The sequence below is a fragment of the Aulonocara stuartgranti genome (assembly GCF_965226115.1).
Source record: "Aulonocara stuartgranti genome assembly, chromosome: 20".
Taxonomy (NCBI): Eukaryota; Metazoa; Chordata; class Actinopteri; order Cichliformes; family Cichlidae; genus Aulonocara; species Aulonocara stuartgranti.
Genome location: NC_138956.1, coordinates 5,598,445 through 5,619,396, shown reverse-complemented (window position 1 = coordinate 5,619,396; position 20,952 = coordinate 5,598,445). Strand labels below are relative to the sequence as shown.

At 40.8% G+C, this 20,952-nt stretch overlaps 1 protein-coding gene across 1 annotated transcript; it reads left to right on the top strand.

The window, feature by feature from the left end:
* The first annotated feature begins 1,606 nt into the window (after positions 1–1,606).
* Positions 1,607–13,764, top strand: exosc10 (exosome component 10). The gene is made up of 25 exons (XM_082518235.1): positions 1,607–1,829; positions 2,384–2,520; positions 4,901–5,024; positions 5,112–5,216; positions 5,405–5,564; positions 5,874–5,982; positions 6,076–6,151; positions 6,241–6,351; positions 6,478–6,621; positions 7,894–8,084; positions 8,195–8,351; positions 8,533–8,681; positions 8,848–8,898; positions 9,044–9,155; positions 9,304–9,351; positions 9,429–9,504; positions 9,604–9,704; positions 9,792–9,884; positions 9,977–10,045; positions 10,272–10,377; positions 10,464–10,537; positions 12,928–13,108; positions 13,231–13,295; positions 13,383–13,459; positions 13,552–13,764. Exons 1-25 carry the CDS (start codon positions 1,704–1,706, stop codon positions 13,580–13,582), a joined length of 2,673 nt encoding a protein of 890 aa, XP_082374361.1. The 5' UTR covers positions 1,607–1,703; the 3' UTR covers positions 13,583–13,764.
* The last annotated feature ends 7,188 nt before the right edge of the window (positions 13,765–20,952 follow it).

The following is a 20,952-nucleotide window of genomic DNA, read 5'->3' as shown; positions in this document are numbered from 1 at the left end:
CACATCAAGCAGATGGCTTTTTTACTGTAGCCTTCACAAAGAGTACTGCCGAATTTCTTCTGGATTATTAGAGCATATATTTGCTGAACTTCAGATACCTTCCACTAAAACAACAGAATGACAGGGAAAGCTGCTGTGAAATATTGATTGAGCCCAGTGTTGCAGAGATGCTTTTAAGATAATAAGAGGGAGAGGACCCTGTGAAGAGATCAATATGAAGGGGACGTGAAGAAAAGATAGGTTTCTCCCTACATACCACAGATCATCCGTAATGAGCTAGTGTGTCAATACTTTGGCCGGGGCTCCTCGCATACCACTGGCCACTAAAGAGCATCAGGCCACTGTAACTTGTCTGCAATTAGTGGAATTTTACACCAGACTAAGGGGAATGTATTTATGTCCGATTAGTATACTCATGGTGGTCACCTTAGCTCGAAAACTGCAAAGTGCTTCGCATTCAAATATCCCTTAGAGAGATATTGGCTGAGACATGATTGGTGTATATTGCCTCCCAATGCAGCAGATGCTGTGGCACGGTTGCTACGGATTGCAAGTGTCAATACTGCCCCCTAATGGTCCCACCATCCCAGTGCATCTGTCCAGTGTGAGGCAGTAAACTGGACATGAGGCAGTGCCTGCAGTATGACTGCACCGAACAGGTACACTGAGAACCAGAGACGGAACAGGCAGTCATATTCTGATTCATACCCAATGTTGAGTCGGTTCACAGTTTTAGAGGTAGAGGTTAACCTAGAAAATCAGTAGAATAATCCTTTAATTGTCCCACAAGGGGAAATTTGGGTGTAACAGCACCAAGAAAGACATATATACAAACAAACAGTACACAAGACACAGAACAGAAACACACAATTTTTACATATTTTACATATATGTACATAATTTTTACATATTTAAAGTATTATTGAAATAGAATTGAAGAATTAAAGTGAAGGTTATATCACAACACCAGTGTCTTCAAGGGGCTTCATATTGTAAGGTAAAGAGTCTACAATAACAGACGACCCCCTATGTTAAAGCACTTGGTGATGGTGGGAAGGAAAAACTCCCTTTCAACAGAAAGAAGCCAGCAGCAAAACCAGGCTCAGGGAGAGGCAATCATGGGGGTGATGGGAGGAAGACAGTTCAGTTTAATTTAATTCATACAGTGCCAAATCACAATAACAGTCTCTTTAAGGCTCTTTATATTGTAAGATGATGACCCTACAATAATAGAGCGAAAATCCCCAAAACAGACAATCCTTTGTGAGCAAGCACTTGGCAACGGTGGGGAGGAAAAACCACCTTATAACAAGACGAAACCTCTGGCAGAATCAGGCTCGGGTAGGGGCAGGCATCTGCCACGATTTGTTTGGGGTGATGGGAGGAAGTCAGGAGAAAAGACACACTGTGGAGGAGAGCCAGACATTATTAATAGCTGTGGTGTATAAACACAGAGTGTGAAAATAGATGAATGAAAAAGAAACGCTTCCCAGTGCATCGTGGGAAGCCCTCAGCAGTCTAAGCCTAGTGCAGCATAATTAAAGTAAAAATATGTGTCTGTGATACGATCCGCCTGGTAGTGGCCCTTCCACCCCACACCGTTAGGTGGTGCTGTTTGTCCCTCGGCATTCCCAGTGGCCCAGAAGAATCATCGAAGAAACGAGTTGTTTCCTGCGTTACACATGTACATAGCACCAAATTAAATGATGGCTTCTTCAAAGAAGAAAGGTTTAAAGAGCAGTGGCCCTAAGGACAGTAATTTGGACACCAACGACGAGGACAAAACCGAATTGTGCCCCGGTTTCAGAGACGTGGACGCTTTTGTTAAAGTAAGTAAACAAATCCGGAGTTCATGCTAGCAGGCAAGAAAGCAACGTGGATGCCTGATAGCTGGTTGAAAACATCCACAGCAAGCTGTTGAGACGAGGTGACTTTTATACAGGTGATTGTAAAGGTAAAGGTCGACGTTACGAGTCTGGAGTGTCTTTGCTAAATCGTTAGAAATGTGGAAGTCTGTAGTTAACAGTTATTATCATGCAGTGTTGCAAGTAACGGACGAAAAGTGATAGAAATCCAGTCCTAAAGTATCTCCTGGGACCAACCACATACTCTATTAAAGTCTTTGGTTAAATAGCCTCTGTTTATATAAAGTCAGCAGAGCCAGCAATGACAAAGTAAGAGCATTTTAAATTATTCAATAAGCACTATATCCATGCTGCTTTTCCCTGTGGATAAACCTTATTGTTCCCTCAATATGATGTAATAACAGTAACTAATAGGGAACAGCAGTGTTTCCGTGCCCTTTATTTTTAATTATAATCAATTTCAATATATTGAAAATGGCTTTAAACAGTAACTAACAGCTCAATCTTTTTCTCTACAGCATGGGTTTGGTGCTGTATTATCAGCCACCAAAGCATCTGCCGGCCTGCCTCAAGCTGGGGATGAATATGATTTCTATCGGAGCTTCCCAGGATTCCAGGAGTTCTGTGAAAGTCAAGGAGATAAGCTCCTGCACTGGTGAGAATATAGTGTGTTGTTGCATTATTTTATTTTTTAAATTCACAGATTCAACAATGCATTCAGTGAGTTGATCAGAATCACAATACTTTATGGATCCCTGGGGGAAATTATGTTGATTACAGTGCTCCAGTACAAACAGTAACAAAAACAGACAATACAAGAAGTAAGACATAGCACAATATATTCATATGTATATATTGTGTAGTCCTGACAAACTATGTTGTTGAGGTTTGAGGCAACACTACAGTTTTGCAGCAGCACACTCCACTTATAATGAAAACTGAGCTTAATGATAATCAGACCACATGAATCTCTTAAACCATATCTGTATACCAAACATATATTAACTCATTTTAAAAAGTAATTTCCATCTATACTCACTTGCCTGTAAATGTATATTACATTTCCATCATTATTTTTAAAGTGTATTTTGCAAAAGTCTCAAGCCACCCGTCATTTCATGTCAGTGCAGAAATTTACTGAAATATGCAAATGTAGATACAAATACAGTATAGAAGACAGAGACAGTTGGTACATTTCTAATGAGTTTGAAAGTCAACATTTGGTATGATCGTTTTTATCCTTCAACACAGCCTGAAATCTGTTAGGTAAGCTCTGTTATCATTTCTTTAAGTAGTCTTCGGAAATGGTTCTCCAGGCTTCTTGGAAAACATTCAGGGCTCGTCTTTGGCTGCCCTCTGTTTCATGACAGAGGATCCACCATGTTTTTCAGGTGGCTGTAGACACTCAAGGTGTAAGACCTGTTGCCACTGATTTTCAATCCAGTTCTTGTGTAATTTGTCATATCTCACCCTTACCTCCCTGTTTTCCTTAACAATGGCTTCCTGACAACCACCCTTCCACTGAGACAGTTTCTGATTACTTTAATACTCTTTACCTGTTGTACATAGTTTTTAATGCCTACCACTATTTCCTTGGGCCTCCATTTTTCCACTTTCATTTTTTTTTTAAACAACATACTCCACACCATGCCAGGGTATGCCAAATTTTCAGCTAATAGCTCAGTGGGAATCACATTGTTGGCGCAAAAATGCTATTTTTATGTCAGACATTTCGTTTCACGGGCATAAACTAGCGTTTTTCATAGATTCATCTAAAGAAATGAGACCAAAAGGATGTGTTTTAAGCAGGCTTCTAGTAGCAAAATGCCTAAAGATACAGTTGGCTGTTTGCCAAGCTATGTGTAGGCACAGCACTGGTTCATCGTTTCAGTTGGGTTTCAGCTTGCATGATTCATAGGTCAGTGTTAAGTGGCTTAAAAAATATTTCTCTGAACATGATCAGATACAAGTACTGGATTAAAAATCAGTAAAAAAAGCAACCAGTGTCCAAAAGCCTTTGAAATACTTCGAGAAAGCCTGGAGAGCTGTTGCTCAAGAGAAAAGCACTTTAAAAAAAATAGCAAGAAGATCTGGCATCTTGGAAACGGAATACAAAAAAATGAACTCAAGACTTTTGCTCATACTCTACATGTACGTGTGATGCTTCTAGCAAACAAGATCGGTGATCGTTTGCTTCGGCTGATGGTGGGTTATAAACATAACTGAAAGTAACACACCAGTATTAAGTTGTTATGTGTTGGGTTTGATATGTGTTTGGGATTAGTAGGATCTGTAGTATTTTACTGACTGATAGTTGTTGCTTAGTCGCTCGCACTAATTAGAAATCTGCTGACATCTCAGTGTAAAAGAATGCACGAGGGCAGCTGTAGACACGATAACTGGCGCCTGATATCGGTCACGGCCACCTCAGTTCCTGCAAAACAAGCAGCTCTCCCCACCTGTTTTAACCAATCAGACAGATGCACATTCTCAGATAAGACTTTGTGTAATGCCTAGATATCTCCTCTTTTTTTGGGAAATTGGCTGCTGCTAACTGCTTGCAGACTGTTTTCTGAACAGAACAGATCCATAATCATCCAGTGCTTTAATAAATACACCAAAAGATGAAGTGTATCGACTGGTGATTCCTAAAAGTGGATAAACAATTGTGCGACATATGGCACTGGGACTTCTTACACAAGTAGAGCGAAAACACAGTGATAATTATAAATAATGTGGCATAACAAAAGATCTATCAGCCTTAGTAAGCGATCAGACCCATCCAGGATGCATACGTGGCTGGCTGCCTTGTTATTAGAAACTCGTAATTGCTGGACTTCTAGATTAAAACACAAGGTAGCAGTTTTCAAACTAAACAGGGGTCAGCAAAGGTTTCCAGACGTCTCCCACGAGGCTTTAGTGCAGACGTACCCTTTGACACGCATGCAGATGAGTTGTTTTATTGAATAACTAACCTGTCACTAGCTGTGCATCAGTAATCAAAATGTAATCTTTTCACTGTGCCTCTGTGTTAGTATGAGTCAGATAATGCAGCACCATGGATGCAGATCTCACATGAGAGACCGGAACAAGCTGACAGGGCTGGAGGAGAGGTTCGACTTGGTCGTGGACTCAAATGACGTTATCCTCGAAAGAGTGGTATGACCCGCAGCTTTGGTGTCGAATGAGTTTCTACACGAAAAAGTCTTTGCAAAGTAACCCTGAGCTCTCATGTCTGATTTCCAGGGGATTCTTCTTGATGAAGCTGATGGGGTGAACAGGAGCCAGCAGCCTGTCATGCCTGCAGGGTTCCAGCCTCCAAAAGTTGTCGTTTCCAGCTGGAATCGCAAGGTTGGCTAATTAACCTCTCCGCTATTACACTGCAGATGCCAGTGTCTGCTCTGGGCCGAATTCAAGAAGAAACAATATGTGCCAGACCTGGCAGCCGTTTCTTAAATCTCACGCACACACAAAAAAAAGTTTTTTGAAAGTAGTACGTTTGTTCTACACTTTTTCTAAACAATGCTTTTATGGATCAGGGTTCCAGTCCTAGCAGTCGTTCCGAGACATTTCGACTGCTCCATGCCAAGAACATCACACGACCTCAGCTGAAATTCAAGGAAAAAGTTGACAACAGCAACACGCCTTTTATACCCAAGATCTTCATCAAGCCAAATGCAGTAAAGCCACTTCCATCTTGTAAGACATGCTTTTTACTCTCATATTCTTCCTCATCCTATTGTTTTCTCGTGTTAGCTTTTGATTGCAATATAAACGCGTTGACGCAGGGATGTCAAACTCATTTTATACCACTGAAGCTCTAATTTCTGTCAGTGAAAAGAAGTCTAACTATAAATGTAATGTCTTGATGCATGCTCCTAAAGGAAAAAAAAGTCTAATTTTCCAAAGCTGTCCTGTGGGTGAGCTGATTCTCACCCCCAGGCCTTATGTTTGACACTCCTGCTTTAGCGTGTCAAACTTATTACCTTTCCTGTTCTCCATCCATAGATTTTACCAACAAACAAATGCGTAAAGAGAGGCCTGAGGACCTTGATGTCCCAGCTGCCCTGGCTGACTTCATCCACCAGCAAAGAACTCAGGAACATGTTGATGACATGTAAGCATTCTACCTTGTTTAATATACACATCATATCTTGTTCCATTTTTTATTTTTATTGTGCAACTATACTTGGGATTTTGATCCATGCAGGTTTGCACACCCATACCAATATGAACTGGACCATCTTACAATACCAGAAAATCTTCTGTCTAAGCCAGAACCTCAGGTAATACACTCATGTGTAATGTGTGATTCCTGTAATATGATGCTGTCACTGTTGGTTAGGCCTCTGTCTAATCTGTGGTTTCTTTTCAGATGCACAAACCAGTAGCTGAGACAAAGTTGTCATTTGTTGATACACTGGAGGATTTGGTAGCTCTAAATGAAAAGCTGTGCAAATTGTCTGAATTTGCAGTGGACCTGGAGGTACAGAGCTCATATTCATAGTGTTGTAATGTAATGTAATGTAAAAATTTTGCATCACAAATTCATTTATTTGGACATTTTCAGACAAATTTCACTGCTCACTTTCTTCTTTGTGCTTCATCGCAGCATCATTCCTACAGAAGTTTCCTCGGCCTCACCTGTCTGATGCAGATCTCCACCAGAGAGGAGGACTTCATCATCGACACCTTGGAGCTCCGCAGCGAGATGTACATCCTGAATGAGGCATTCACTGACCCCTCCATTGTCAAGGTAATGGAGACACTCCCCAATCATTTTCCCTCTGTATCCTGCTCTGCTCTATCAACAGCAGATGAGATTACATGTCTGGTTAGATTTGGTTTGAGGTGGGCAGGTGCACAGTCGGCAGCTGTTTTTAAAATTTTAATCTCAGTTCTGAATTCGTTACAGTGCAGTGGACAGGCATGACCTGTTGTTCTGGTACATGATCAGTGCAGCAGATAACTGGGGGAAAAATCTGTCTAAAGTGTGAAAATGTACTTTTTTTTTGTGCCAATTTATTCCTGTGCAACTCAGTGAATTTCATGCATTCTGTTCATGAAGACTCTCTTACCCTTTGCTCAGCTCTTGTTATCAGTTTCTTTGTCTTTAAGTGTTTTTTCTTTTTAAACAGGCCCACACAAAGAGGCAGAAAAATAATGTACTGTCACACCAGCAGGCACCTTATGATCACCAGTTTGTTTGTAAAGCACCTTGAGGTGACTGCTGTAGGGACTCGGCGCTATATAAATAAAATTGAATTGACCTGATATGACTTTTGATTGGTTAAAAGTGCATGATTTGACACTAAGGTCATTCAAAAAGCCAAGTCCAGTTTACTGTATCTTGGGAAGAAATCATTTACCCTGTTGGGATTTATAAATAGCTTATGAGCTCTATCAATAAAGTAATCATAAATGGGTTTACATACCAGTTTTTGGTGTTTGTACCTACATGTGAATGATTTCCCTGTAATGTGAAATACATATTTAAAGAGAAGCAGTCTGGTGGTCTAACTACTTGTCTTTCTGTTTTTTAAAGCCATTACTTTCCCACATCTCAGAACTGAAAATGCACTTAAAATAGCCCCAAGGGAGTATATCTTCCTTGGGGCTATATCTCATCATCTCCTTTTTGATATTACATGGAGGCCTTTTGGGAAAAAAAGAATCTTCACCAGTGTAATGATTATAAGTTTGTAAAGTTAAAACCCCCCTGAGCCGGAATTTGTTTGAGGTGTCCTTATTATTTTCAAACACATCCGATAAAGTTGGCAAGCGTCCCGCGGTGTGTGTGGGAGCAGACATGACTCACTCACTGTAGGACACCTGTGAAAAAAGTGTGGTGCGTAGGCTTTAAACCACTGAAAGATTTGCGAAAATGATCCAAATGTTACATAGCATGTCTCCACTTTTTTTCAAAAGAAAATATATAGATATAAAATGAGTCTTAATTGTTTTTCTTTATTAAATAAGCTGGTTCTGCACCGGTGAGGTTTCAACACTTCATGTTTTTTGTTCGTAGGTTTTTCACGGTGCAGATTCTGACATTGAATGGCTCCAGAGGGACTTTGGCTTGTATGTTGTCAACCTTTTTGACACACATCAGGCAAGCCGGGCTCTCAACCTGGCCAGGCATTCCCTCGACCACTTGCTAAAACACTTCTGCAACGTGGACTCTGACAAACGTTACCAGCTGGCTGACTGGAGGGTTCGGTATGGTGACTCCTGGTTATTGAATGCATAGTTTTATACTTTTCACTTAGCTTCAAGCGTTGTATGGTTGTTTTGGGGGAATTAAATATAGTCCACATTTGTCCACATAGCCCCTTGCCAGATGAGATGGTGCAGTATGCCCGGACAGACACCCACTACCTTCTTTATATCTACGACTGCGTGAGGGTACAGCTTCTCGACTTCAACCACGGACAGCCTGGTTTGCTGCAGAGTGTCTGGAACAAGAGCAGCAGCATTTCCCTCAAGGTGTGCACTTCATACACCATGAAGATTAAAGTGACACTTCCTTAATAGTCTTGTTCAATTCTAATAGTTCCATTGGAGTCTTTAATGCTTCCATAATTTTTACATTTCCACACCATGACCTCTCAAGATTTTCTGACATTTGTCACGATTTGCCATGTGCCCCCCCTCTCTTCCCAAACAGAAATATGTGAAGCCTATCTACACAGAAGAGTCATATTTGGAGCTGCAGAGGAAGCAGAAAAAGTCTTTTAACACCCAGCAGCTCACTGCCTTCAGACTGCTGTTTGCCTGGAGGGACAAACTGGCCAGGCAGGAAGATGAAAGCACCGGGTAGGCTGCCTGGAAATGGATGGACTTCTTGTTCTGGAAATTTGCTGGAGCTTTTTTTTCCCCTCTCTCTAGCTTATCCTTCCTGTCCAGCTACATATTACAGTCCAAATGATTTAGGGTTTGGAAGTCGTAACATGTTTTAATCCAGTGTTACCTGTGTGTTTAGATACGTCCTGCCCACTCACATGATGATCAAAATATCTGAGGAGTTGCCAAGGTAAGTTGACTATATTTCTCTTCTCTTTCCTCTTTTTTTTCTCCTTTTTCTTTTTTCCGGTTCTTGTTGTTTTCACTGTGGAGTAGATCAATTTAATGTTTTTATTCATAACCTCCAGCTCAGTATTTTGTCTTTACCTACTCAGGGAGCCTCAGGGCATCATTGCCTGCTGTAACCCCGTGCCCCCACTGGTGAGGCAGTACAACAATGAGCTCCATTTGTTAGTGCAGCAGGCCAGGGAAATGCCCCTCCTTAAGGTGAGGAAAGATGAGTGGCAGCAGGGGGGGATGTTTTGGGGTTTTTTTCTCCCCTCTTGGTATTATAAGTTCAATGTTTGAGATGTCACTGATGATTTGAGGGACCAGGATCAGTCAAATATTGCAATATCTTTTGCATTTCACACAGGCTGAGATTGCTGCGCAGAAGAAGAAAGGACTCACGCCCATTAAAAAGGTTTGCTTAAATTCCAGTTGATTTTGGAGGTTGAATGACTGCAGGGGAAATGAATGTGGTTTTATATCATTTTCCAGCCTGAGGTCCCGTTGTTTGGTCCCCATGATACATCCAGGGTTTCCGAGAGCGACCCCCCTCAAATTTCTGCTGATGGTAAGCTTCATGCTCGTGTGTGCTTTGCATCGCTCAAACGATAGCAGATTTCAGCCCATTAGGCTTTGTATTGATGCATCCATTAATTTATTTTTTCAGATCTGCCAGTTAAGCAGGGGATGCTGTTCTCAGAGGATGAGGACGTAGATGTACAGAAAGAAAGCGGTCTTGTGGCATCAGCTAAAATCACACTGTTTGAGGTGGAGATTAACATTTAGTTTATTCAGAGTGAGATGATTTGTGTGTAACTGTGGTGCGAAATGTGAGATCTCTGCTCTTTGTTAAAGGAGGTGGAAATAAAGGATGACCAGGAGTCAAGCTCAGCAGCTCAGATGAAAGCCAGACGTATTATTGAGTCCTTTGAAAACCCCTTTAGAATGGTAAGAGGCAGGCAGTGATTTACCCTCAGTGCTGGTTGTGTGCCACCGAACTTGAGGTTCAGTATTCATTTGTCTTCCTTTTGGGATTTCAGTATTTACCCTCCACTGATGTGCACGTCAACAAAAATGCCAAGTTTGACCCGTCTTCAAAAATATTCGAGGTAATCAAAGAGCTCTATTCACCGATCCATATCCTGTTTTTTTTTTTTTTTTTTAGTTTTTTTTTTTTAGTTTTTTTAGTTTTTTAGTTTTTCTTTTTTTCTTCTTCGTCTTTTTTTTCTGTTTAGTTTCTTTTTTTTCTTCTTCATCTTTTTTTTTATTTTTTATTTTTTTTTAAACCTCGTCCCTGTTTGAACATTCACAGCTACAAACTTCTCACCTTGACAGATCAGTAAAAGGTGGAAACTACAGAGTGTTGAACAGCAACAGACTGAATTAGAGGCCAAGAAGAAAGCCAAGCAGGAAGCCAAAGAAATGGCAAAAAAGCAGACGGGTAACAGGGTTAATTTACTCTAAATTGATCATTTTCTTTCACCCATAATTCATGTTCCTCATTGTTTTTAATGTTGACTTCCATAGAGGAAAGGACAAAGGCTAAACAGAGTTATCAGGAGTCTCTCAAGAACGTCGCCACAGTTCGCCAGCAAGTAGCAGTGAGTCACTCACTTTCTGTTCCTGCCATTTTCTCTTTTCAACTTTAGATGGGCTTCGGTGTCCCTGTGGCGTGAGAGTTATACTCACTCAAGAACATGTTAAAGCCTCTACATTAATGGCCAGTTTAACCCTCTGCTCTGCCCCCCATTTTCTGATGATGCCTTTGGTTTTTCTGCACATAAATACAGTGACTCATAAGCGAGTAAAGCACTTTTACCAGTCTGCAGCACTGGCATTGAAGTGGCCTTTTAATATTTATGTCTGTCACATGATGTGTCTGGGGAAACAGAATCCGCAGCGGGGGACTAGAGCATTAAGAGACTCATCCTTTACTTATCACGTGATTTTTTTTTTTTTTTTTTTTCTCCCCTGGAGAGCGACAATAGCTCCTTTCTGCCCAAAAGCCCATCTACTGGGATTACTGCTTTACACCCACCTGGTTACTCATGCACAGTCTTTCCACCATAGTGCTTCCTTCTTCTTTTTTAAATACTCTGTCCCCTCTACCTTTCACCATCTGAGGCTTTGCCATCATTTGTTTGAGTGAACACTAATGGCGTGCACCAGACTAATCCTCTGTGTGATGACTGTTTCAGTGAAAACTTGGTTTTAAGGCACTCCCTGCTGAATTGGCACCCTCATATAAGCACGTTGGCACCATCTGGTGGCGTGCATCGTAGTCGGAGATGTTGGCAGCAACGCTTGAAAGTAACAGTCGTCAACTTGCCAACTTCAGCAGAACATTGGCAGTTTCGGCTAACTGTCAGTTTCAGCTGGCACTTGGGCAATGAAGTTTTCTTGTCTAATTACTAATTATTTGAAAGAAAGCTCAGTGATTTTTGGAAGCTCCTGCTGCTCTGATATAAATAGTATTACAAAAGGGTTGTGCAGTGATTTGGTTGTTCACCAACAGTGGCATGAGAAAAATACAACTTGCTAGTGAGCAAAATGAAATGAGCTGAATAGACTAATTTGCTTGGGAAATAAAATATGCAAATTAACAGTTTAGCTTAAGGAAGCACTGCTGTGGCATTTTCAATGTAAACAGAAATGTGTGTTTTAGGTTATAAGGTAATTATTCACAATAATGTTTTCACTTTGTAAGCTTTAAATCCAGGTGTCCTGCTTCTTTGGAGTGAAAACAACGTATAATCTTCGTTGTAACATTATGTAATTCTCCAATCTTGATACAGCTGACTCGTAACAAGCAAACTGTCAGAAGACAGATTCTATGTAGGCTTGTATACACCATAAATATATACATTCACCAGGTACTACATTATGTACACCTTCCTAGCCCCCTTTTGCCTTCAGAACTGCCTCAACTCTTTTGTTATCCACCTTTTATTCAACAAGGTGCTGGAAATATTCCTCTTAGATTTTGGTGGCACAGCATAAATGCAGCTCAGCAGAGCGTTTAGAGCATGTTGCACTGTGAAGCTCGTGTTCCACCACATCCCAAAAGGATGTCATGTTGAACATCTGAGCTTTGTGACGTGCTGTGTTGTCCTGCTGTAAGCAGAAGAGAGTACAGTACGGTGATAAAGAGGTGGAGATAGTCAGCAGCAGTACTCAGGCTGTGGCATTTCAACCATGCTCAGCTGGTACTCCTCGTTTTCTTTCAGCTCCTCCCTTTAGTGGTTGTCACAGAGGATCTTCTGCACAGCCTTATCCCTAGCACCGTATCACCTTATCCCTAGCATCTTCCTCTTTCACACAAAGAAGTGTACTCCATAGTGCCAATCCATGGTGGCAAATGGGGAGGGTTGTGTCAGGAAGCATCCAGAATAAAATCTTGGCCAAATTAAATATGCGGATCATCAAGACAAGTGTGCCAAGAAAATGTTCCTCACACCATTCCTCCATCAGAAGCCTGAAATGTTCATACAAAGGATGTGTGCTTTCATGTTGCTTACACCAAATTCTGACCCTACCATCTTAATGTCGAGGCAGAAATGAAGACCAGGCAGTCTTATTCTAATCTCCTGTTGTCCAGTTTTGGTGAGCCTCAGTGAATTGTAGCCAGTTTGCTGGTCTTCTGCTACTGAAGACCATCTGCCTAAAGATTCAACATACTGTGCTTTCAGAGATGCTCTTCTTTTGGTTGTAGCAAGTGGGGTTTTTTTTTTTTTGTTTCTTTGGACTTTCTGTCAGCTCAAAGCAGTCTGGTCATTGGATATTTTTGCATAATTTGACCGTTCTCTGTGAAATGTTTAAACAGCAAAACATTGAACTAAAAATCATCAGATATAGAATAAGGGGTCACATGCATTCAAGACTGGGGATAAACTCTAACTAGTTTGACAGTGTCTACATTTACAGAGGTGCTCATTAAAGTGATCATTCTTTGTATTTTACTGAATGCAGTGTTACTGACCTATTTAATTAGGAATCATCAAACGCCGGCGGAAAGAAAAGAGAGCGAGTCGACAGTGAGGTTGGAGACTTGACTCCCAAACCAAGCAAGAAGTTAATGAAATCTGCAGAGAAACCCCAGAAGACAGAAGTAACTCCTCAAGACAGCTTCAAGCCCTTTGACTACAGTCAGTCAGACCTCAAAGTCTTTGCTGGTACGCATATCATTTTTTTATTACACTGGGTGAAACCACGGCTTATTTTTCATTCATTTGCAGTTGTTTTAAAATCTAAAAAAAACCCATTTAAATTCTGTGCACTCTCTTTTCTTCTACAGGTAACACATCAAAGGATAACACACAGTTTGATCCAAACCGGCAAGCCCACGATTTTAAGAGAAAAGTATGGCTCTGTTAAAATAATTTATTAACCGAACCACATGCAAATATATTCATGTTTAATAATGAATTGCTACATTTTGTGTAACAGAAAACTCCTAAGGGACAGAAAAACAACACTGGTGCTGGCAACCGAAGTATGTCGTACCTGCCTGGAAAATCGGATCGGTAAATATATTCAGCGTACAGAGGTTTTTCTGGCCTTGCTAATTCAAACTCACAGAATATTAACCACTCTGTCCTTTTCTTCCCCCTTACAGAGGATTCCGGCATAACTGGCCCAAAAGATAGGCTGTCTTTGATGCCATTTTCTGTCTCCATTTTAAAACCTTTTCACCCTGCAGAAACAGTGTTTGTCTTTTTTTGTCCTTGTTGTGCAGCCAAGTAAAATCCAGGATTTCAGAATTTTGAATCAAAAAGTGTCTTTTTCTATCTGCGCACACTTCCTAAATAAAGATTGTTTTAGAAGTAAACCCTGCCTTATTTTTTTATTTGTGCAACAGTATTATGTAGAATTATCACTACCAACTCAGATATTAAAATAATAGTTAATAAATAGTTAATAAAATTGGTCATTATCCTTCTTAGCTTGTGTGAACTATGCTGCATGTGTTCTTTGAAGCACTAGTGTCAGCATCAATCTAGAGCTTTACTTCAAAAGTTCCCGAGCTTAGCTTCTTTATTAGATTTGATTTTACAAGTGTACAGTCTGCTGCAGTGATGCGGACGCTGCACCAGTCCATCATGGTGAAGAGGGAGCTGAGTGTAAAAGCAAAGCTCTCAATTTACCGGTCGATCTACGTCCCTACCCTCACCTATGGCCACGAGCTGTGGGTAGTGACCGAAAGAACGAGATCGCGGATACAAGCGGCAGAAATGAGCTTCCTCCGAAGGGTGGCTGGCCTCTCCCTTAGAGATAGGGTGAGAAGTTCGGCCATCCGGGAGGGGCTCAGAGTAGAGCCGCTGCTGCTCCACATCAAAAGGAGCCAGCTGAGGTGGTTCGGGCATCTGACAAGGATGCGCCTCCTGGGTGAGGTGTTCCGGGCATGTCCCACCGGGAGGAGGCCCTGGGGCAGTCCCAGGACACGCTGGAGAGATTATATCTCTCGGCTGGCCTGGGAACACCTTGGTGTTCCCCCGGATAAGCTGGAGGAGGTGGCTGGGGAGAGGGAGGTCTGGGCCTCTCTGCTTAGGCTGCTGCCCCCGCGACCCGGCCTCGGATAAAGCGGAAGAAGATGGATGAATGGATGGATGGATGGAAGTGTGCAGTCATTTGTTAAGAATGAACTAAAAATGGTGGACACTAGTGTGCGAAAGTCTAGAGTCACACTTCATTTCTTCCTATTTTGCTTCCAAGTAGCCAAACTTTCTTGGTTTGTTTGTTTGTTTGTTTTTAAGTTTTTATGTTCAATAGTTCCCCAAGGTCTCTGAAGAGGGCAGCACAGTGATTAGTACTGTTGCACCACAGCAAGAAAGCCTTGAGTTCAGCTAATTTCACTCAGCTGAAGCCTTTCTGTGTGGAGTTTGCATGTTCACCCTGTGTTTTGGGGGTTCTCTCCAGGTATTCTGGCTTCCTCTGGCAGTCCAAAGACATGCAGGTTGTGGAGTCCACATGGTTGTTTGGCTCTCTCTGTTAGCCCTGCTGCATCAGGCTGGCGACCTGTCCAGGGTATACCCTCCTCTTGCCCTATCGTAGCCCCGCTGCGACGCTGATAAGGTTAAGTGAATGGATCGTTCAATCTCTGAATGACTTTCTACGTTTTTCATTGGCTGTCATTGTCCATTTACAGTTCAGTCTTTGTACCTGACGGTTAAAGGAATATGTTTTATTTCTGGCTGTAAATCCACTTAACACTGGCCTATGACACATTCAAGCTTTAAAAAGTCACCCGTATATACATAACAGACAACTGACAAGAAACCTGACAAGTGAAACATGAAAGAAATTTCAGGCCTAAAAAAAAGAACTGTCTACAGCAGATGATGAGTATCTGAATGGCAGGTCCTTAAGAAATAGGAAAACAATCCAGTAAAGACCTGAAACGGGACCTGAGATGCATCTGGACCTTCAGCTGATCCCTCTTCTCTTCACTGAACCCTCATCGAGAATGGTCTCAGTAGAAAGGTGACTGTCAAGAAGACGTCCTTAAGGGAAACCGTGAAAAAAGGCTGAGTTATGTCAAATTATGCAAGAACTGGCCTGAAATGATCAGTTGACAGGTTTTATGGAGTGATGAATAAATATTTGAGCTTTTTGGTCCATATTGTCATCAGTATGTACAGAGGAGGTCAGGAGTGGGGTACAACAATGAATGTCTGCAGCCATCTGTTTAACAGATGGGCGATCATGGTTTCAAGCAGCATTTTGAGCCTGTGGTTTTGGGATCTTTTTAAAATGGATAAATGTGCAAAAATAGCATCAGATTTTGATCCACCAAGCAATACTACCTGGAAAGAATGTGATTGGCTTGGTTTTTCAGCATAATAGTGATCACAAACACTCAATGCAGCAGAACCATACATGGATAGACAGTAGAGCTGCCACAAATGATTATTTTGATAGTCGACTAGTCGCTGATTATTTTTGCGATTAGTCGACTAATCAGATCATGCATCCATTGGATGTAAAACATACAGCTTATTGCACCAGCAGCATCTGCTCTTATATAACTATCATTAGCTTACAGCTTTAAGTGTTTAAGGTATGTGCTAACTAAAAATAAAGACAAGATGAGAGTTTATTAAATTTTAATGACACTTGCAGATTGTTTCGATGGAGTTTAATCTGCTTGACGTTTATTCAGCTGTGTAAAAACTCTAACTTTAATCTTAGCCAAACCGATTTAATCAGGAACCAATAAAATACTAAAAAAAAAGCCAAACAATAACATTTTTAAGTTATCTAAGTGACTTATATATAATGTTTAACCTGAGTAGCGAAAGACGGCGGTGGGTTTGAAAATGACTTGCTGGGAGTCCGGTGTTCTCACCGGCTCTAGTGAGCCTTGCCCCCGGCTAGCTATCAAGCTAGCTGGTGGGTAACAGACGTCTCCGAAAACGTCGGAGCGCTTTTGAATATATGTGATGTCTTGATAAACTGAGCCGATATTTGAGGTTTACACAGCTACATTCTCGCCTGAAAATATGTTAATCGTTTATTTTGTGACCCAGAAAGAATAATAAGAGTAATATTAAAACTAACTAGCTGCCGCCATTGTTGATAACTGAGCTGGGCCGCGCTATGAATTCTGGGACACAGCTTCTTCTTCTTCGGGGTTTAACGGCAGCTGGCATCCTTGTACATGCAGTGCTGCCATCTTCTGTTTCAGTCCGTTATTACACTCTTAAATCCTACTACTTATTCCTGCGTCTTTTGGGATCTTACAAAGCCTCAAACGACGCGTCGACTATTAAATTAGTCGTCGACGATTTTAATAGTCAAAGTAATCGTGACTAGTCGACTAATCGTGGCAGCCCTAATAGACAGTGAAACACTATTAGTCATGGATTGGCCTCCACGGAGCCCAGGCCCTAACGTCATTGAAGCAGTGTGGATCATCTTGACAAAGAATGCAACAAAAGCAGCCAACATCCAAAGAAGAGCTTTGAATGTCCTTCAAGAAGCCTGGAGAACAATTCCTGAAGACTACTTAAACAAATTACAAGACAGCTGCCTAAGATCAGGCTGTAAAAAAGGCTGTATATTGTTTGTTTGACATGTCTTCATGTGAAGCACTTTGTAACAGCGTTTTGGTCTTAAAAAGTGCTATATAAATAAATTTTACTTACTTACTTACTTACTAAAAGAATAAAGGTGGTCATAACAAATATTGACTTTCAAGATTGTTAGAATTGCCCAGACTCTGTTTATGCCTTGTATTCTGTATTTCCATGGAGGTTTGCATTTATTTCAATAAACTGTTCCACGACTCCTCAACATATAAATTTGACTTCATTAAAGTTGTTTTACAAGTTTTACAAAATGTAAATATTGCAGTAAACAGTCCCATTACTGTTGCGTGGCACGGAAAATTTGGGTTTATAACATGAATTAAGGTCAGCACACTTAACTTGTTTGCTGACTTAGTGCTTATTTTAACCTCTGGAAATAACAAACATTAGGGCCAACACTATGTAGAGAAACACTGGGAAAAGAATATAATATCTACATCCATCTAATATATCTAATCAACCAATAACATGCCATGTAGACAAAGTCAAAAGAACCTGCTGAAGCTCAGACTGAGCATCAGGAAGAAAGATGATATGTAACTCTGAACATGGCGTGGTTGTTGGAGTCAGATGGGTTGTTCTGAGTTTCAAAAATTGGTGAGTGGTGAGTTAGAGGTGGTGTAATGGTGTGAAGGATATTTTATTGGCAGACTTTGGGCCCTTAGTAGAAGCTGTCCAGCCCACAGTATAGCCATCTTCTCATGTCTTCTTCCAGCAGGATAACACACTATGTTCCAAAGCTCGAACTACTTTCTTGAACATGACACTTAGTTCATTGTACTCAAATCACAGGATCTCAGTCCAAGAAAGGACCTGTGGGATGATGTGGAATGGAAGATTAATCTCAGAGTAATATTTCCAAGCATGGTTGAATCTGCGCTGCAAAGAAAGCAGCTCTGAAAGCAAAAGAGGATCCAGCTTCATAGTACCAAGGTGTGCCTAATGAAATGGCCAGTGAGCCTTTACAGATTCTGTGCTTGTCACAAAAAACTTAGTTACAAATGATTGCGAGAAGATGTCAAATTTGACGCAAGGGGGCCTTTCATTAATGTCTGACTGACGGTCCCAAGCTTTACATTGAGAGTCAAGTAAAAATTCACCACATGGCCCAAACGGAAAAAATAAATAATCTTATGTTTCACTAACAGCAGGCTTTGATACGACATCTAGTACTATGTCTTGTCCTATTAGCTGTGTTTTAGTTGGCCTGCACCATTAAAAATGCTTTATTGGTAACAGACTGCAAGCAATATGTTTGCGCTGCACCTTTGGATCACATGGACTTAAGGTTACAAACTTTAATATGATTGTGATCTTAGCTTTCATTTTTCGTTGCTTGCCCCTTCAAGTTTGAATTGTTTGCTCCCCTTTAGCATATTTTACTTTCTGTTGACAATGACAGGTTCTTGTTTAAACAGATACAAACATACTTTCACAGGAAACTAAATAAAGCGCCTCTGCCTGTGTGAATTTCAGGTTTGTGTTTGAGGATTAGAGTATGAGGATTAGATTTCCATTTTTCTGCCAGCAGCCATTGAGGTGCCTTTTTTTTATTTAGCTTTGAACTTTTTTGTAAATTTTCTTGGCTTACCTAGACAAGTTTGAATTGTGTGCTCAGCTAACTTTTGCCTTTGGGTATAACACTCTGTCGTGAAGATACTGAGCCTAATGTAAACAGACTAAGAGTGCACTGTTGCCTTGTGCAGTATAACAGCTGAGATCTGTCCTCACAGTCCATTTAGAGTGGCCGTTCTGATGTCAAACTGGAATATTGACATCAGATATTGACATTTCAGTCTGAGACAATCGTTTTACTGTTTTAAACTCAAATGCTTTTGAAATTAATCCAAGTAAGTAACTACCATCATTTCGGGTTAGATTGGGGTTAGGATTAGGGTTTGGGTTGGTCTGAGACTTACTAAGAAAAATACCTCCAAACTGACCAGTTTTTGTTCAGTCACAGCAAATTAAATAAATAAATAAATAAAAATACAAATTCTGCGTCAGACACAAGTTTCCATAGTCAGCCGGTCATATGCAGGTATGTTGATATATAAATAAACATGATGTAAATTTACTGTTTAAGCTTTGGTGCTCTTGTGCAGTATGTCTTCTGTACTAAAGTCTAAGTTTGAAAGAAAAAAAACAATAAAAGGAAATAAATATTTCTTGTATGTCTTTGCATGACAGTGAACCATACTCTAAAAGGTGGGCGTTGCTACAACGAGGCTACAAATTCTAAAACATAGATTTTAACACAGGCATCTTCAACCCAGCAGGACAGAAGATCTAAACTTAACACAAAAAGTAACTAAATTCATGTTTGGTCAATTATTACTCTATTGTAAAGATGCTTCTTTACAATAAATCTTATACCATTGGAAACCAGGTTTTTATTTTTCCTTAAACGGTGCCACCTTTGTAAGGAAAATTTCATTTGTGGGTTGCGCCTATGAAAAAATTCCATATTTTCTCTGTGAATGTCAAACACCTTGTTTCGTCTGTGCCGAATTGGATGATTACAGTCGAAACAGTTGAAACAAGACACACTGACAATTTAACAATTTATTGATTGAACAAACAGGGGCCTCTGTTGCATGTGGAAGAACCATAAACAGCTGCAATGGCTTGCCACCTCCTCCTCATGCTGGTTACCAACTTGGTCAGCACCCCTTTCCTTCAACCACTATTTGTCACAAGACAGCCAATGTGGTTGTGTTGGCTGTTAAGCCTTCAATGTCTTGTTTATATAACTAAGTTCATGTAACTGCCAAAGTTTAGAGGCAGTTTCCCAAGAGAGTGAACAGTGTTTAGAGTTGTTTGTTATTGTTGTTTTATTCTTATTTTATGCAGTCATTTGTGTGAAGTTAGCTCTGTCACAATTAGAATATGAGTGAATTGAATCTTGGCTAAGACAAGTTTTTTCTCTGTAATGTTTGACTGACACAATCTGAAAGTTAGATGGAAAAAAGCTTCAGAGCACAGTTATTACTTTACAGTGTTTCGTTTTACAGGCAGAAATGAACCAAACGCAGACCTTTGACCACTTTTGCATTTGCGCAAAAGGTTTTGGGTGGAGTACTACTTTTTTTTCACGCACACTCATTCAAAGGAGTTTTAGAATGTATCTTCACTGTTAAATGTTCTTATTAATCTTATTTTAATAAACAACACTGTCATACACAAAACTAGGGTGGCACTAGGGGTGTAAGCATAGCTGGACTGGCCATCGGGCATACCGGGCATTTGCCCGGTGGGCCGCTGGCGATTTTTTGTTTTTATGGGCCGATGGATTTTTTTAAATTTTTTTTTAGGAAGGGTATATATAATGAAAGGTGTTGGATTGGCCAATTGGTCATGATCGACTCTGGGCTGGACCAATTACAGCCGAGGAGGCCGGATGCGCCCTCCCCCCTGTTTAGCAATCACGTGATTTTCGCGCATTGCATGCCGGGAACTCGTGGCAAAACAATCCAAGTACCGCATCAAATACAAGCGTTTGCAGCACCGTAAAACGTTCATTCTCCGGTTCCAATACCTTCTTGTTTTTTTCTTTGCCGCACAAAAAAGGAATGTACAGAACAAAAGGAGAACAATGCCGGTCCGTACAAAGACAGACTCGACGAAAAGACAAAGAAAAGATACGAGGAAAAATCAAAGGAGTGAAAGGGTCAGACCCTTACGAGCACACAGAGGGACAAAAGACGTTAGCGTGCTGCCCAACTTTCACCACGCTCATATTTATAATTATACGGTTCTTGGAGTGAGTGCATACACTCATGAAGTTTAGTAACTTCAGGTCACTGCAACAAGCCCAGGTACAGTTTACCGACGGATGGGTACAGGACCTTGAAATGCACCGTGTAGAACGAAAGACCATAGAGCTGGGCGATATGAGATTTTTTCATATCACGATATGTTTTTTTCAT

Coding starts and splice junctions, on each gene's coding strand:
- exosc10 (XM_082518235.1), top strand. CDS start 1,704: ATGATGGCTTCTTCAAAGAAGAAAGGTTTAAAGAGCAGTGGCCCTAAG. Junction 8,352..8,532: donor GCAGCAGCATTTCCCTCAAG/GTGTGCACTTCA, acceptor CTTCCCAAACAG/AAATATGTGAAGCCTATCTA. Junction 10,378..10,463: donor AATGGCAAAAAAGCAGACGG/GTAACAGGGTTA, acceptor TGACTTCCATAG/AGGAAAGGACAAAGGCTAAA.